We start from the raw sequence: 13,722 nt of genomic DNA, 5'->3' as shown, positions 1-13,722 counted from the left end.
ATCAAACTCAGGTCTCCTGCATTGCACGCAGATTCTTTACCAGCTGAACCACAAGGGAAGCCCACGAATATTGGAGTGGGTTGCCTATTCCTTCTTTAGCAGATCTTCCCACCCCAGGATCTCCTGCATTGTAGGTGGATTCTTTACCAACTGAGCTATAAGTGAAGCCCTGAGCTTTCCATTTTAAAATTGGAATGGAATTCAAATTCTCATCTTGAAGAATGAGAAGGAGTTTAGTCTCCAATAAGGGTATAAAGCATTTCAGGCAAAGGAAATAGCCTAAGCAAAGGCAAGGAAGTATGAAATTAAATAAGATGGTAAATGTATAGCAATTAGCACAATGTCTGCCATATGGTCAGTGCTCACCCAACAGTAGTTGTTGTTTTGATGGTGATGATAATAGTGCTTCTGAAAGTACACAGGGAGCACGCAGATGGGATAAGTTCAGTTTAGTTCAGTTCCGTCACTCAGTCGTGTCCGACTCTCTGCAACCCTATGAACCACAGCACGCCAGGCTTCCCTGTCCGTCACCAACTCCTGGAGTTCACCCAAACCCATGTCCATTGAGTCGCTGATGCCATCCAACCATCTCATCCTCTGTCATCCCCTTCTCCTCCTGCCCTCAATCTTTCCCAGCATCAGGGTCTTTTCAAATGAGTCAGCTCTTCGCATTAGGTGGCCAAAGTATTGGAGTTTCAGCTTCAACATCAGTCCTTCCGATGAACACCCAGGACTGATCTCCTTTAGCCAAAGACTAAACTGGAAAGGTGGGCTTGCAAGTTAATGAAGTGCCTTTTTGCATGCTCCATTAAGGAATCAGGACATTATCGTAAAAGAAGGGAGAAGCTATCAAGGATTTTAAGCAAGGAACCCATGCAAAGAGATCTGTGTTTGGAAGGATCATCTAGATCACGGTACTGGGGATGAACTGCCGGACGTGGCCCAGGACTAAGAGAACCGATGATATTGTGATCTATTCGAGTTTTTTCATATTAGGCACTTTCAAAAGGTTGAAAGTGAAGCATTTAGTATGTGATAACTATCTCTTCAGTATCATTACATGCCTGTGGTTGTGGGGTTAAAAAACAATTGAATACCAAGGGGGAATGGAGAGTGGGGATGAATTGGTAGATTGGGATATTGATACCTTTGATACTATGTATAAAATAGATAACTAATAAGAACCTACTGCATAGCTCAGGGAACTGGACTCAATGTGCTGCTGCTGCTGCTAAGTCACTTCAGTCGTGTCTGACTCTGTGCGACCCCATAGGCGGCAGCCCACCAGGCTCCTCCGTCCCTGGGATTCTCCAGGCAAGAATACTGGAGTGGGTTGCCATTTCCTTCTCCAATGCATGCATGCATGCTAAGTCGTCTCAGTCGTGTCCGACTCTGTACAGCCCTATGGACAGCAGCCCACCAGGTTCCTCCATCCACAGGATTCTTCAGGCAAGAATACTGGAGTGGGCTGCCATTTCCTTCTCCAGGACTCAATGCGCTATGGTGACCTAATTGGAAAGGAAATCCAGAAAAGAGGGGATATACGTATATGCATAGCTGATTCACTTTGCTGTGTAGCAGAAACTAACACAATCTTGTAAAGCAACTATACTCCAATAAAAAGCAATTAAAAAATAACTGCATAACCAACTAGCTATGTTTTTCTGAAACATACATACCCTTGTGGCATTGGTAGAGGGTATCTTCAAGAGGCAAATCATAATTCTCAAACTGGAGTCTAAAGAACACTGTGAACCGATACAAAAAAACAAAAGTCAGTACTCTTCTTAATACATCTTCTGCTTCATATATTTTCTCCAAGCAAATTTATGTTAGGAAAAACATCTGAAATATATCTGCCTTCTTACAGGTTTCCATGTCATACATTCATGTTTGGAAAAAAAAAGAATTCTTAGCTTTAAAAAATTTAATTAAGCCATTTATTAAACAGTTAAACAATTAAATAATATTAATTGATATTAAATGTGCCCAGTTCTAAAGAAGTAATTTGTGAAAGGCCATGTTGAAATAAAAAACCTATTTAGATCAATTTAAAATCATTAGAGTTATTAATCCAAATAAAGAATGTTTAATCTGTCCTTTCTCTGATAGTAAAAGACATAACAAAAGCCTGGGGGAAAGCAGTAAAATTTCTACAAACGAAAACCATGCCTCACAAATCAAGTAGCATTGTATTTTGGCATGATTTCACATCAAAATGTACTTTTTAAATAATATGTTTTTGGATTAGGGGGAAAATGTTACAGCAAGAATAAGCAATGATATTATTTAACATGGTTAATGATATCGCAACAGCAGATCTCTGCAGTTGTGTAGAATATTAACCTCTTTAAGATAGTATAAACAAAGTCAGTGGTTCTTCAAATGAGATGTGTGGACTAGCAGCATCTGTATTACCTGGAAACCAGTTGGAATGCAAATGCTCAGGTCACAACCCTACTGAACTGAAAGTTCTCAGAATAAGGCCCAGGAATTAGACTTTAGCAAGTCCGTCAGGGACCATGATACACACTGAAGTTTGAAATCCACTTCTCTAAATTGATGAGAACAAACTACAGAAAGTCTCTCAATGGCTTAATCTTTTCCCCAGAAATTAAATACAAAACAGGATGGTCAGAGGAAGTGCCCAGATAGAATCCAGCAGAGTGAGTTTTTAGATAAATTCTGAAAGCCTTTCACAAGAAACTTCTAAGAAAACCATTGCTCTATTTAATCTTCTCAATACCCATAGGAGTTGATGTGACATTTACATTACTTTAGACCAGGGGCTGAAAACCAGCTGCTCATCAGGTCCCCATCGTGACCTATGAAGGAAGTCAGGAAATATCCTGGAAAACGTGGGCAGATGAGCAACACAAGGAAGGCATTCTCAAATAATAACTGATCGGAACCCAGTAGCAGCTGATCCCGTTAGAAAGGATGTGCTTTCTAGTTCTCAAGAATCTCAATTCTCCTTCTCATCTCACTCCACTCTACTCGTTTACCTTGTAGTCAGGGTCCTTTTGGACAGGGCTGACTGCTGTAAATTAGGCTTACAAATTTGCCATGCCTGCCCCTCACCCCTTCTCTACTAGTGTGCGGCTCTTAAGCAATGAATGGCCCTGACCGGCTCTCTAGTCCTAGAGAGGATCCATGTGGTCTTGTTAAAATGCATACACTTGTATTCCTAAGTGTATCTGTACAGTAGCTATAAACATCCTTTGCCTGGATTTATTCAACTACTTCAGATTCTGGATAGACGAGGATCAGAGAACATGAGAGATGCTAAAGATCTCAGTAATCCTGCTTTTCACAGTAATTTCAGACTCAGAAAGCAGAACACACCAAGCTAAGGGTCCCTGAATTATCATCCTTACAGACATTATTGAAGGTCATATTTTCCAAATCTGCCAGTTAAGAAAAATGTATTATCAGAGATGGTTGGATTTAAAAAAAAAAAAAATGTTACATGTATGTAATACTCATTTCAAAAGTGGTGCTGCCAACATGTAACGTCACTTGGCAGATCAACAAGTGATTTATTTTGTTGTGAGTTGAATATTTTCATTCTGTGATCTGGATAAAGCACAAAAAGCTTGTGGAACCCATGAGGTTCAAAGACACAACAGTGGTCATCACCAGCCGCCTCTTTTCTCCCTGCGATGGAGACCTGAATGCCTTCAAATCACTCTTGTCTGAGAGTGACTCCAAGATTCCACTAGTGGAGAGGACACTAGTCAGAGACTTGAGTTCTGATCTTTCCACTGCCTCTATCTCTCTGCATTCGCAGTTCTCCGTCTGGAAAATGGGAGTATTAAACAGGATGGTGTTTATAGGTCTCTTCCAGTTTTAACAGTATACGATTCTGTGTTTCCATTGAATGGGCTCATGTTGAAAATGTTCCTTAGGCTACCAGATTTCCGGCTAGATAATTGTGTGGTATTCTTGGAGGGTGGCATGGCCCTGGGTAGGGAGTGACGGTGGGGACGAGCGTAAAGCCGTCAAACAGAAATATCATCTTGGTCTTGCAAGTACTTTATTCACAAACACAAAATTTTAGACAATTCTCTAAAATTGAAGCTTGACATTATATGTCTGGTCTCCTTTCTTATGAAACTATTTACTTACAAATTTATTTAATATCCATTTGAGAACGTTTTCTAGATAAACACAATCTACTAATGTCTTCCTGAACTTTTTATTTTTTCATCAACTGGAAACACGAAATCACTAAGTCAGAATGACTGAATATTACTGTCAATTCTGCAACATTTGGAGAGAAAATCTCAATAACACTTTCTACTCTGTGGCTAACAAAGATTCCTTCTAGCCCTTTGCAAAACATTAAATCTTCCTAGGCCAGGTGGCTTGCAAACAGTAAGGAAGTGATTTGAAATGAAATCCAGGGTTCAGCTTACCTTCAGAGGTAAAACACAAGGCAGCTTGGCAAAAAATGTCTGAAACTGATTGCTGATCGTTGTCCAGAGGCTACTGGGAGCATCCATGGGCAGAGCTTCCATGAAGGTGGCAATGTTTTCCAAACAGCGTATCATAGCACCCCCTGCTGGTAAATTCTTTTTGTTATTTAGACCCTAAAAACACAAAAGCATAGGCAATCAACTGCTGAAATGGTGTGGGAATTCAGACAGCTGTTGGGGAAGATCAGTTTTTTAAAAATCATATACTCACGTTAAAAACGTGTTGTGTGTAAGCTTTGTACCTGGCAGGAGTACAGAGAAAAATGGACTAATCTACAGAAACTTGGGGGTAGGGGGAATTGTGATTTTTGACTCAGTGAGGAAAGGTAAAACATGAGCAGGAAACTGGAAATATCTTCCCAGGATCCACAATTGGCATGGTCAGGTGTTCAGAAGACAGAGTGAATGATGCTTGCTAGTATCTCTACCAGCAGTGATTAACACACACACAAACTCTCCACGGCTGTTCCTCTTACTCCAAATTTGAATTTCAGGAAACTTACCCATTTTCTTAAAAAACTTCCCTGGTGGCTCAGACAGTAAAGAATCTGCCTGCAATGCAGGAGACCCAGATTCAATCCCAGGGTTGGGAAAATCCCCTGGAGAAGGGAATGGCAACCCACTCCAGTATCCTTGCCTGGAAAGTTCCCAGGACAGAGGAGCTTGGAGAGCTATAGTCCATGGGGTCACAAAGAGTCGGACGTGACTGAGTAAGTAACACACACATTATAGGAACAGCAAAGTCCCCAAGGCAAGCCGCCAACCATCCAAGTTAACTAAAAGAGTTAATAAGTGGAGGAAGAGAGACAGACTCCAAGTTACGTGATACAATGAATAAGCTGTGGAGGTGAGAACTGACTTCAAGTCTTGAGATACAGAAAATAGGCAGACTTTGAACCCAGATCCTGAGACAAACAAAGCTGTGAAGCTGAAATATGAATCTAAAGTCACATAATGTAGTGCACATGGCTTTATCCACCACACATTTTGGAAGCTGAAAGTGAGTGCTCAGAGGCTGGCATCCACCCCTTAGTGGAGGGGTCCAGAAGCTTTAAGTACATCCACACTAAACAGCAGTGTCCAGCTGACTTTCTATACATTGGTCATTTTTATCTTTTAAGCTTTTACATATTAAATTATTCAGCATCTAAGTTAACATTTAAATTTTTAATATTTAAATTAAATGACTTTGAATTTCTTTCTCAGAAGCGATTTCAACAAGGGCTTAGAGTGTCGACAAGGCAAACCTACCTCCAAGAGCTGGCTGAGAGCAGCAATAGAGCTCAGCTCGTTGAAGTCCATCAAAGATGTGGCCAAGGTCCGTAAAAAAGTCCCATCTGGAAAGTCAATGGTCAGATTTAGGAGTGTTCACGTTTCAGCAACTAGCCATGTCTGTGGTGTCAGCCTCCCCCGTGGATGAATTACCTTTGATGGTGCTCTGGAACAGCTGTGGGAAGATGCCATTGGGAGCCAGCTGATGGAAGATACAGCGCAGGAACTGCTTGGCCACCCCAGCTGCATTGCCAGGGACCATCATGCTGAGGTTGAGCAGAGAGAGAAAAGAACAAGGAATCTTGGAGCATCGAGCATGAGTTCAGATACTTATTTACGTATTTATTCACATGCACAACCATCCTCTTATGGAATAACTCATTGTCACTTGCATTAATGAGATGAAATATTCTAGTCACATGGAATCGCTATTAACAATAAGCTTTTAGAAAGAGGGAACCAGGTAGTGCCAGAGTTGGTCTCAGACTAATTCCAGCCACCCCGCTGTGCAGATGCGGGTTCCCAGGTCCAGAGAGAAAAGGTGACCTGCAAAGACCCTGATGCTGGAAAAGATGGAAGGCAAAAGGAGAAGGGGGTGGCAGAGGATGAGATGGTTAGCCAGCATCACTGACTCAGTGGACACCAATTTGAGCAAACTCCAGGAGAGAGTGGAGGACAGAGGAGTCCGTGGGGTCGCAAAGAACTGGACATGACTTGGTGGCTAAACAACAACAACAAAGGTTACAAGTCCAGAGGGTGGCAGAGTCAGGACTAGAATTCAGGATGAGGATTATCAGTAAGATTCTCCCATAAAGTGGCGTTGGCTATGAGAGTGAGCACCTCCAAGGAAGAATGCAGGGAGAGAGATGTTCATCCTATTGGAAGAGCAGGCACATTTTCTTGGGGCCTCTGAACTGATACTTGTAAAAAGGTTAGGACTTTGATATATCCAGTTTTCCCCTTTACCCTCTACACCACCTCTGCATGTCAAAACAGGGAGCCAAGAGATGATTATGTGCCCTTTCCCTTTAGACCAAAGTATCAGAAAAGGGACTTCCCTGAAAGGCCAGGAGTTAAGACTCCGCTCTTCCACTGCAGGGAGCACGGGTTCAACCCCTGGCCAAGGAACTATGATTTCACATGCTGCACATGTTAATTGCTCAGTCATGTCCAACTCTTTGCGATCCCATGTGCTGTAGTCCACCAGGTTCCTCCATCCATAGGATTCTCCAGGCAAAAATACTGGAGTGGGTAGCCATTTCCTTCTCCAAGGGATCTCCCTGACCCAGGAATCGAACGCCTGTCTCCTGCATTGCAGGCAGATTCTTTACTATCTGGGCCACTGGGGAAGCCCCACATGCTGTATGGTGTGACCAAAAATAAATAAATGAGATTAAAACATTAAAAATCTCACAAAGTATCAGAAAGGACATTCCCAGAGGTGATTCTGGCTGAGTGGCTGAAAGGAAGAAAGAGGAAATCAAAGAGCCTAGACAGATAACTCATAAAAAGTCCCTCTTACCTAAATTGTTCTTTCTGCCTGTCTGCCCTGATATGCTGGTTCAAACTTGTAGGTCAAAAAGATTCTTCAGGAAGAAATGACACCAAGTTTTCACAAACTCTTTCAAAAATTAGAGGAGGGAACCCTTCCCAGTTTATTTTATGAGGCTAGCAAAGCCTTAAAGCTAAAATCACATAAAGAATTACAAACAAAACAAAATAAAACAGAACGAAAACCAAGAAGGAACATAAAAGAAATAAAAAAGACAAACCGATAGTCTTCATGGACATTGAATCCATACGAAGAATGATTGACCATGACCAAATAATTTACCCCAAGAATGTAAGAATGACTTGATATTCAAAACTCAGTTAATGGAATTTGATATCTTAAAGAAAAAAGTGCAAAACACATACCATTATTTAAGTGCCTTTGGCAAAATTCAACATGAATTCATGATAAAAAAATTCTCAGAAAAAAACTAGAAATAACTAGAAATAGGAGGAATCATCCTGTCTGGGTAAGGGCACTTATGAAAACCTATAGTAAACATAATTAATTGTGAGATAACAAATGTTTTTCTTGTCAGATTAGGAACAAGGCAAGGATGCTCAATCACATCTTTATTATTGTACTGGAGGTCCTAGTCATTGCAATAGGATAACAAAAAAGGTATAAAAAATCAGAAAGGGGTAAAACTGTCACTATTTACAGATGATGTGATTTTTTACATACAAGTATGCTTACATTTCAAGGAATCTAAAAAGCAGCTATTACAACTAAGTGAATTTAGTTTATTACAGTACAGTGTTAAAAAATAGTATATTTGTATATAAGCAGCAGAAAGTAAGAAAATAAAAAATTTTTTAAATTCTATTTACACTGGCTTTAAAAAAACAAAATTCCTGGTAGTAAATTTAACAGAAGTTATGCAAGATCTCTACAGTGAAAGCCACAAAACACTGTTGAGAGAAACAAAGACTAAATGAAATGAAAGTATATATTACGTTTATGAATTAAAAGATAATATTTTTATAGGGTCATTTATCCTCAGATTGACTTATAGTTTGAAGACAGTCCTAGCAGGCTTTTTCTCCCTGGATTGAAAAGCTTATTCTAAAATTTATATGGAAACATAAAGAATCCAGAATATCCAAACTAATCTTGAAAAGGACAACCAAAGTTGGAAGATTCACACCATCTGACTTCATGACTTACTCTACAGCTACAGTAACCAGCACAGCGTGGTGACGGTGTAATGTACGGATCAGCGAAAAAGACCAAGAACCTGGAAATTTCGCTGTTGTTCAGTCGCTGAGTCGTGTCCAGCTCTTTGCGACCCCATGGACTGTAGCCTGCCAGGTTCCTCTGTCCATGGGATTCTCTGGGCAAGGATACTGGAGTGGGGTTGCCATTTCCTATTCCAGGGAATCTTCCCAAACCAGGGATCAAAAATGTGTCCCCTGAACAGCCTGCATTGGCAGGAGAATTCTTTACCACTGAGCTACCTGGGAAGCCCTTGGGATATGTGGGCGTATGCATGTGCTACTTCTTCCACCAGGAACATTTTTTCGATAAATTGCTGTGTGGCGCACTCTCCTATTATCTTATGTTTTGTTTAAATATAATTTGCTCAGAAAAGCTACTATATCTAAAATACCACCTCCACCCCTCTCTATATCCTGGGCTTTCTTGATTATTTTTCATAGAATTTAGTACTAAATGATATTAAATTATCAGGGGTTTTTTTGTTGTTGTTGTTAACTAGCTCATTGTCTGCCTCCTCAACTAGAATCTAAGTTTCACGAGAGCCAGGATTTGCTCTTTTGTTCACTAGGGCATCCTCAGTTGCTAGCAGTCACTCCGTAAATAGTTGCTGAATAGGTAGCACTCTGGCTTGGAAAATCCCATGGATGGAGGAGCCTGGTGGGCTGCAGTCCCTGGGGTCGCTAAGAGTCGGACACGACTGAGCGACTTCACTTTCACTTTTCACTTTCATGCATTGGAGAAGGAAATGGCAGCCCACTCCAGTGTCCTTGCCTGGAGAATCCCAGGGACGGGGGAGCCTGGTGGGCTGCTGTCTCTGGGGTCGCGCAGAGTCGGACACGACTGAGCGACTTCACTTTCACTTTTCACTTTCATGCATTGGAGAAGGAAATGGCAGCCCACTCCAGTGTTCTTGCCTGGAGAATCCCAGGGACGGGGGAGCCTGGTGGGCTGCTGTCTCTGGGGTCGCGCAGAGTCAGACACGACTGAAGCGACTTAGCATAGCATAGGTAGCACTAATGGTAAAGAACTTGGGCTCCCCTGGTAGCTCAGCTGGTAAAGAATCCACCTGCAATGCAGGAGACACCAGTTCGATCCCTGGGTCAGGAAGATCTGCTGGAGAAGGGACAGGCTACCGACTCCAGTATTCTGGCCTGAAGAATTCCATGGACTGTATGGTCCATGGAGTTGCAAAGAGCTGGACATGACTGAGCAACTTTCACTTTCAATTCACTTTTAGTGGTGAAGAACCTGCCTGCCAATTCAGGAGACGTGATATCAAGGAAGCAGGTTTGATCCCTGGGTGGGAAGATCCCCTGGAGGAGGGCATGGCAACTTACTCCAGTATTCTCGCCTGGAGAATCCCATGGACACAGGAGCCTGGTGGGCTACCTTATGGATATAGGGTTGCAAAGCGTCGGACACGCACGACTGAAGCAACTTAGCATGCACGCACACAGGCACATACAAGTCTTAATATTCTTTCTGTTCATAGCATTTAGCAGCTTACAATCACAAACTCATGCAAATATTTAATTCATGTTTGCCTCCCAGACAGACTTTAAGCCCCTCAAAGGCAGGAACCATGTCAGTTTTGCCCCCAGTAGAAACCTAAGTATCTAGCATGCTGCCTGATATGGAGTGGACTTAAAAGTATTTGTTGACTAAAATGAGTGAATAAATGAAGGTGTGAATGCAAAGTGAATGTGTGCTCTCTGGAGTTGCAACCGAATGTAACAATACTCGTCTCATGGTAATCACACTTGTGTTTTAGAAATGGAGGAACATGCAGGAATGGAGGAAAGTGAGCTTTGCCTCACTGAAGGAGCTTACCTTTCTGCTTGATTAGAAAAAGTCATGCTGGAGGCCAATCTAGGGAGTAAAGTAAACAGAGTCACATGAGTGTCATGCTTTCATAATGAAATGCAAGAGTACTGTATGCCCCACTGCAGCTCCCATTTAGATGGGGGGCATGTAAAACCATTGACAATTCCCTTGAGCAGGGACAGAAGACCCATTCAGGGGTCAGTCTCCAGGTTCAGCTTACTCCAGTTTCTGAACTCTGCTTTCTACATCAAATTAGATATTTCCATGGTGAGGCATACAGTTGAGTTAGTTGACTATCACCCAGCCAATCTACAAGCATGTTCTTTGCAACCAAATCTAACAGATGTCAGAACAGTATTTGACCTAGTCCACCCCTATACTGAAAGTGAAAGTTGCTCAGTCGTGTCCCACTCTTTGGGACCCCATGGATTATACAGTCCATGGAATTCTCCAGGCCAGAATACTGGAGTGGGTAGCCTTTCCCTTCCCCAGGGGATCTTCCCAACTCAGGGATTGAACCCAGGTCTCCCACATTGCAGGCGGATTCTTTACCCGCTGAGCCACAGAGCAAGCACAAGAATACTGGAGTGGGTAGCCTTTCCCTTCCCCAGGGGATCTTCCCAACTCAGGGATTGAACCCAGGTCTCCCACATCGCAGGCGGATTCTTTACCCGCTGAGCCACAGGGCAAGCACAAGAATACTGGAGTGGGTAGCCTTTCCCTTCCCCAGGGGATCTTCCCAACTCAGGGATTGAACCCAGGTCTCCCACATCGCAGGCGGATTCTTTACCCGCTGAGCCACAGGGCAAGCACAAGAATACTGGAGTGGGTAGCCTTTCCCTTCCCCAGGGGATCTTCCCAACTCAGGGATTGAACCCAGGTCTCCCACATCGCAGGCGGATTCTTTACCCGCTGAGCCACAGGGCAAGCACAAGAATACTGGAGTGGGTAGCCTTTCCCTTCCCCAGGGGATCTTCCCAACTCAGGGATTGAACCCAGGTCTCCCACATCGCAGGCGGATTCTTTACCCGCTGAGCCACAGGGCAAGCACAAGAATACTGGAGTGGGTAGCCTTTCCCTTCCCCAGGGGATCTTCCCAACTCAGGGATTGAACCCAGGTCTCCCACATCGCAGGCGGATTCTTTACCCGCTGAGCCACAGGGCAAGCACAAGAATCCTGGAGTGGGTACCTATCCTTCTGGCAGTGGATCTTCCGGACCCACGAATCGAACTGGGGTCTCCTGCTTGCAGGTGGACTCTTTACCAACTGGGCTATGACGGAAGCCCTATCCCCATTTTAACTCAACTCAAAATTCATTTCTTTGTATAACTGATTCACTTGGCTGTATAGCAGAAACTCACTCAACACTGTAAAGCAACTATTCTCTAATAAAAATTAATTGAAACAATTCATTGCTTTGTATACAACTTCTGAAACCTAATCACAAATAAGCCACAAACTGTAAAAACCTCTAGAAGATAGTAAAATGTGTAATAAAGGAATTTGTCAGCTAACTGTTAAGTTGAAATGACATCTTGGGAAGAGAAATTTTTTTAGGTTAAGTAATCAATATGCTAAGTTGCTTCAATTGTGTCCGACTCTTTGTGACCCTACAGATTATAGCCTGCCTCTGTCCGTGGGATTCTCCAGGCAAGAATACTGGAGTGGGTGGCCATGCCCTCCACCAGGGGATCTCCCCACCCAGGGATCAAACCTGAGTCTTTTATGTCTCCTGTATTAGCAGATGGTTCTTTACCATTAGCACCACCTGCTGCGCTGCTGCTAAGTCACTTCAGTCGTGTCCGACTCTGTGCGACCCCAGAGACGGCAGCCTACCAGGCTCCCCGGTCCCTGGGATTCTCCAGGCAAGAACACTGGAGTGGGTTGCCATTTCCTTCTCCAATGCATGAAAGTGAAAAGTGAAAGTGAAGTCGCTCAGTCGTGCCCGACTCCTAGCGACCCCATGGACTGCAGCCCACCAGGCTCCTCCATCCATGGGATTTTCCAGGCAAGAGTACTGGAGTGGGGTGCCATTGCCTTCTCCTGGGAAGTCCCAATTATATGGTTCCATATAAATGGAAATACTCTAGATGTATAGAAAGAAAAAGAGTGTACTAAATTGATGGGTTTAGTAAAACATGTCTTGATCAGTAAGATATTGAAGAAACAAACATGGATAATGCTAAAATTTTATTTATTTAACACCATAACAATGAATCTCATTCAGACTGCATTTGGAAAGGAACAGAGGGTCCAGCACCAGTAACACCAGACACCATTCCCAGTTGGCTCTTTCACACTAATGACACTACAGTGAACAGGTAAGCACTGGCAAATGAAATAAATAGTAAAGAAGGGTGCAGTCAACGTGATCTTGAAGGCTGCATCTAGAAAAAGGGGTGAGTAGATTAAGAGGGATCTAAGTAGAGAGCAAAAAAATGAAATCATATAGAAAGTCTTGTGTGATAAAATGGATGTGCCAATACAATATTGTAAAGTTTAAAAATAAAATAAAATAAAATGGATGTGCTGAATACGCACACTCTTAGAACATGCTGGAAATAGTTCCTGTGGGACTAAAATAAATAAATTAAGTGTTCATAAATCCACATTACCTCATTCGGAATTGAGTCATGCTAGTCTGATGCGGAGAAGGCAATGGCACCCCACTTCAGTACTCTTGCCTGGAAAATCCCATGGACAGAGGAGCTCAGTAAGCTGCAGTCCATGGGGTCGCTAAGAGTCGGACACGACTGAGTGACTTCAGTTTCACTTTTCAGTTTCATGCATTGGAGAAGGAAATGGCAACCCACTCCAGTGTTCTTGCCTGGAGAATCCCAGGGACGGGGGAGCCTTGTGGGCTGCCGTCTATGGGGTCGCACAGAGTCGGACACGACTGAAGTGACTTAGCAGCAGCAGCAGCAGTCTGATGCTGGGAGGGATTGGGGGCAGGAGGAGAAGGGGACGACAGAGGATGAGACGGCTGGATATCATCACTGACTCAAAGGATGTGAGTCTGAGTGAACTCTGGGAGTCGGTGATGGACAGGGAGGCCTGGCGTGCTGCGATTCATGGGGTCGCAAAGAGTCGGACACGACTGAGCTACTGAACTGAACTGAACTGAGGAACCCCTAAACCAGGTGACTACTCAATCTGCTTTATCAGTAGTTCTAGCTGCTAAGAATCATGGCAGCTTGCTTTAACGCTCTCTCTGTCTCTTGCTTGTCTGTCCAAAGGAGGTAGAGATTTACTTTTTTTGTTTTGGCTTGGGGTGTTTTTGGCCATGCCCTGAAGCATGTGGGACCTTAGTTCCCCAAACAGTGATGGAAGACATGCCCCTTGCAGTGAAGTGCATGATTAACCACTGGACCACCATT

At 43.2% G+C, this 13,722-nt stretch overlaps 1 protein-coding gene across 12 annotated transcripts in view; it reads right to left on the bottom strand.

Annotated features, from left to right (window-relative positions):
• Window positions 1–13,722, bottom strand: part of UNC79 (unc-79 homolog, NALCN channel complex subunit) — a 288,494-nt gene that overhangs the window by 56,327 nt on the left and 218,445 nt on the right. For 11 of the 12 annotated variants that reach the window (XM_070775592.1, XM_070775586.1, XM_070775589.1 and 8 more), the window contains 5 exons: window positions 10,351–10,389; window positions 5,904–6,016; window positions 5,730–5,815; window positions 4,419–4,592; window positions 1,680–1,748 (listed from right to left, as the gene is read on the bottom strand). In XM_070775592.1, coding sequence (XP_070631693.1) covers window positions 1,680–1,748; window positions 4,419–4,592; window positions 5,730–5,815; window positions 5,904–6,016; window positions 10,351–10,389 — 481 coding nt within the window. The remainder of the gene's footprint in view (window positions 1–1,679; window positions 1,749–4,418; window positions 4,593–5,729; window positions 5,816–5,903; window positions 6,017–10,350; window positions 10,390–13,722) is intronic. The other variant, XM_070775587.1, reaches the window with a different exon arrangement.

Source organism: Bos indicus, chromosome 21, assembly GCF_029378745.1.
Source record: "Bos indicus isolate NIAB-ARS_2022 breed Sahiwal x Tharparkar chromosome 21, NIAB-ARS_B.indTharparkar_mat_pri_1.0, whole genome shotgun sequence".
In the NCBI taxonomy this organism is placed as follows: domain Eukaryota; kingdom Metazoa; phylum Chordata; class Mammalia; order Artiodactyla; family Bovidae; genus Bos; species Bos indicus.
The sequence above is the reverse complement of the archived record's forward strand: the minus strand, read 5'-3'. Positions and strand labels throughout refer to the sequence as shown.